This window comes from Rhinopithecus bieti, unplaced genomic scaffold, assembly GCF_001698545.2.
Source record: "Rhinopithecus bieti isolate Rb0 unplaced genomic scaffold, ASM169854v2 scaffold_62081, whole genome shotgun sequence".
NCBI classification, from domain to species: Eukaryota; Metazoa; Chordata; class Mammalia; order Primates; family Cercopithecidae; genus Rhinopithecus; species Rhinopithecus bieti.
This window is the reverse complement of record NW_016823463.1, coordinates 37042-40294: the sequence shown is the minus strand read 5'-3', so window position 1 is coordinate 40294 and position 3253 is coordinate 37042. Positions and strand designations below refer to the sequence as shown.

The 3253-nt window shown below is 48.5% G+C and overlaps 1 protein-coding gene across 1 annotated transcript in view; it reads left to right on the top strand.

The window, feature by feature from the left end:
• RNASET2 (ribonuclease T2) overlaps positions 1 to 3253 on the top strand; it is a 30630-nt gene that overhangs the window by 12072 nt on the left and 15305 nt on the right. Inside the window, exon 4 of the mRNA XM_017861631.1 lies at positions 1607 to 1664. Coding sequence (XP_017717120.1) covers positions 1607 to 1664 — 58 coding nt within the window. The remainder of the gene's footprint in view (positions 1 to 1606; positions 1665 to 3253) is intronic.

The window sequence follows — 3253 nt, the reverse complement described above, 5'->3', positions numbered from 1 at the left end:
TTTGAGATGGAGTCTTACTCTGTTGCCCAGGCTGGAGTGCAGTGGCACGATCTCGGCTCACTGCAACCTCCGCCTCCCAGGTTCAAGTGATTCTCTTGCTCCAGCCTTCCAAGTAGCTGGAATTACAGGTGTGCCCCACCACACCCAGCTGATTTTTGTATTTTTTAGTAGAGCCAGGATTTCACCATGTTTGTCAGGCTGGTCTCGAACTCCTGACCTCAGGTGATCCACCTGCCTTGGCCTCCCAAAGTGCTGGGATTACAGGTGTGAGCCACTGCGCCCGGCCAGTAACACTTTTTAAAATAGTGTTTACAGATTCTCGGTACATGTTAGGGTCACTACATTTTAATTTTCTCATTTTGTTCTTCTCTTGGGATTTATTATAAATAACTACATGAAAATACATAAATGTGTGTATCTCTCTTGTACACATTTCGGAGACACTCAAATTTATTTTTCTGGTTTTGTCTGCCTTTAGTTAATTCTTTTCTATTTAACATGGACATACTTGTGACGTTGAACTGGGCGCACGAATCACCCCATCTGAAAGACCAGTTTTGTCCTGCTGCCTCGATGCAGGGATTGAAAAAGGCCCTTTTAGCTTTATTGGTGCCTCTTGGTTCCTTAGGAAGAGGGATTGGTGGGAAACAAGTTAAGTTGGAATGTAGCTACTCGGGTTTCACTTTCTTCTCAGGCTGCTCAGATGACCTTGACCTCCTGTCTCTGGGGCTCCTGGCTTTCCTAGACTTTGCGTGGTGTCCTCTCCCTTGCTGTTGCCAAATGCTCTAATTGTGCCTCTGCTCATCGTGGCCGTTTCATTTCTGAGGCTGGAATGAAGCTTTGCAATGCCATCCAGTCCGGTGCATGCAATCAGGCGGGTTTCAGATGCTGGTCCAGCTGTTGACCCTGAAGACACTCTCCTCCCTGGCCTCTTTGGGGCTCTGAGAGGTCGGGGTCTTAGGAAGTTGGTGACCTTGTAGAGTAAGCAGCACTCAAGAGTCAGAGTTGATATGTCCAGAATTAGATGTGTGAGGATGGAGTTAAAGTTCTAGACAGTGTAAGTGCGTTTGCTACTAAAAATGAAATGAAAATCCTGCTAGCTGATCTTCTGTCATACGCTAGGTACTTTCTGACATGTTACATTTGTCATCTCCTGGAGTTCTTCCTCACCATTGAAAGGAACAGGCTCTCGCTGTTCTCATGCTGGATCTGTGGCATGGAGATTGGCCAGGGGTCAGCTTACTTAGGTCCTGGTGCTAGGGAGCAGCAGAGGTTGCTGTCAACCCAGTCAGGGCGACCCCAGAGCCCCCGCTCCTAGGTGCTACTAGGCCATCCATTGCGCTTCCTTTACTAAGCAGCGGCCTGTTTGCATTACTCCTGGATGCTCTTAACACAATTTCTTTTCTCTTCTAAAGAAATTCGAACTCTGACTACTCTTACCCGTGTCTTCTTTCTTAAGCGTCCTGCATGGGATAAGGAATTCCCAATTAGAATTTCTCTTTTTATGCTTTGCAGACTTTAATGAAAGTGTTTTCTAAGGTCGTGTAGAAGCCACCCCAACCAAGACTCATATTTCTTACTTTCTCTTTTAAATTTGAATTTCCAGGCCTGATAAAAGTGAAGGATGTAATAGATCGTGGCCCTTCAATTTAGAAGAGATTAAGGTATTGATTTTTAATTATATTTCTACTGCAGAGTGTTGACCTAGATTCACTCTTTTCTTCACAAGTGTATCTTCAAAGTCATCTTTAAAAGTATGGGGTCATGAATGTATTCACCAGGATTGAGCCCTTGGTGCTGTTTTAGTAAGTATTGCTATCTCAACCCCACAAATTACACCAACTGACCTTTCCCCTCCCCTTCCCTCCCCTCCCCTGCCTTGTGCCCAAGCCACTGCATGAGGGGCCTGAGCGAGGGGCTCCAACCAGAGCAAGCCCTCACACTCCCCTGTGCCAACCTTGTGCAGATCCTGACACTCGCCCGCCAGCCCCGCCTCGTCCCAGGTCCCAGGACTCCTGGGTCAGATGGCTCACGTGGGAATCCGGTTGGTGTGCTATATTGCCAGGCATCTCCAGACAGTTGAGGCTCAGAGAGCACAGGCCTGGGGCTGTCCTATCTGGTGGACGGGTTTCTGAGCAGGGTGGACATGCTGGGCCTTTCCAGTACAAGAGCTTGATTAAAGAAAACTCACAGGGTGGGAATTTATTAGAGATAGTAGCAGAGGCGTTCCTTTGAGATACCTATACCTCATATGGCATAACAGAGTCTTCACTTGTACGCACGTCCTCACCTTTCCTTAGGGTGCCAACAGTTCCTGTGTGTAACTAGTGTATGTCAGGGTAACTGGTCCTGGACCCAGGGAGGTGGTGGTAACTGGGGCCTTCTTTAAAATATGCAGTAGAATGGAAGAATTTGTGGAAGTTGTGGGTCCTTCCTAGGAATGGTACATTCCCCAAGGTCATTAGTTGCAAATCCATCACAAGTTCTTGTTTTTTGTTTTTTTTTTTGAGGCAGAGTTTCGCTCTGGTTGCCCAGGCTGGAGTGCAATGGTGCAGTCTTGGCTTACCACAACCTCCGCCTCCCAGATTCAAGTGATTCTCCTGCCTCAGCCTCCCGAGTAGCTGGGATTACAGACATGTGCCACCACACCCAGCTAATTTTGTATTTTTAGTAGAGACAGGGTTTCCCCATGTTGGTCAGGCTGGTCTCGAACTCCCAACCTCAGGTGATCTACCCACCTTGGTCTCCCAAAGTGCTGGGATGACAGGTGTGAGCCACCGTACCCAGCCCACAAGTTCTAATCTGTATGGAATTGTTTTCTTTTTCCTCCCCATGAAGACCTTCAGTGGGATAAGCCAAGAGGCTGGGCACTACCATGAGACTTAGAAGGGACACCCCCGAGCCTGGTGCTGTCTCTAGCTCCTCACACAGACTCTCCTCCTCTCCTCCAGGACTCACTGCAGGGAATGGGCTCTGGGGAGGCATGATGAAGAGGCCACTTCAGGATATGTTGAGTTTGAAATGCTCTTGAGACCTCCAGGTGGTGACATAGAGGATCTTCAGGGTCAGAGGAAAGGTGGCTTTAGGCATAATTAGCATGAGGATGGTGAATCGAAATGACAGGTGTAGGGATGTACATGGGTCTGTGGACATGGGTGGATGAGGGGCCAGGGCTGACAGGTGTGGGTGTGGGTGGGTGAGGGGGCAGGGCTGATAAGTGTGGACATGGGTAGGTGAGGGGGCAGGACTGACG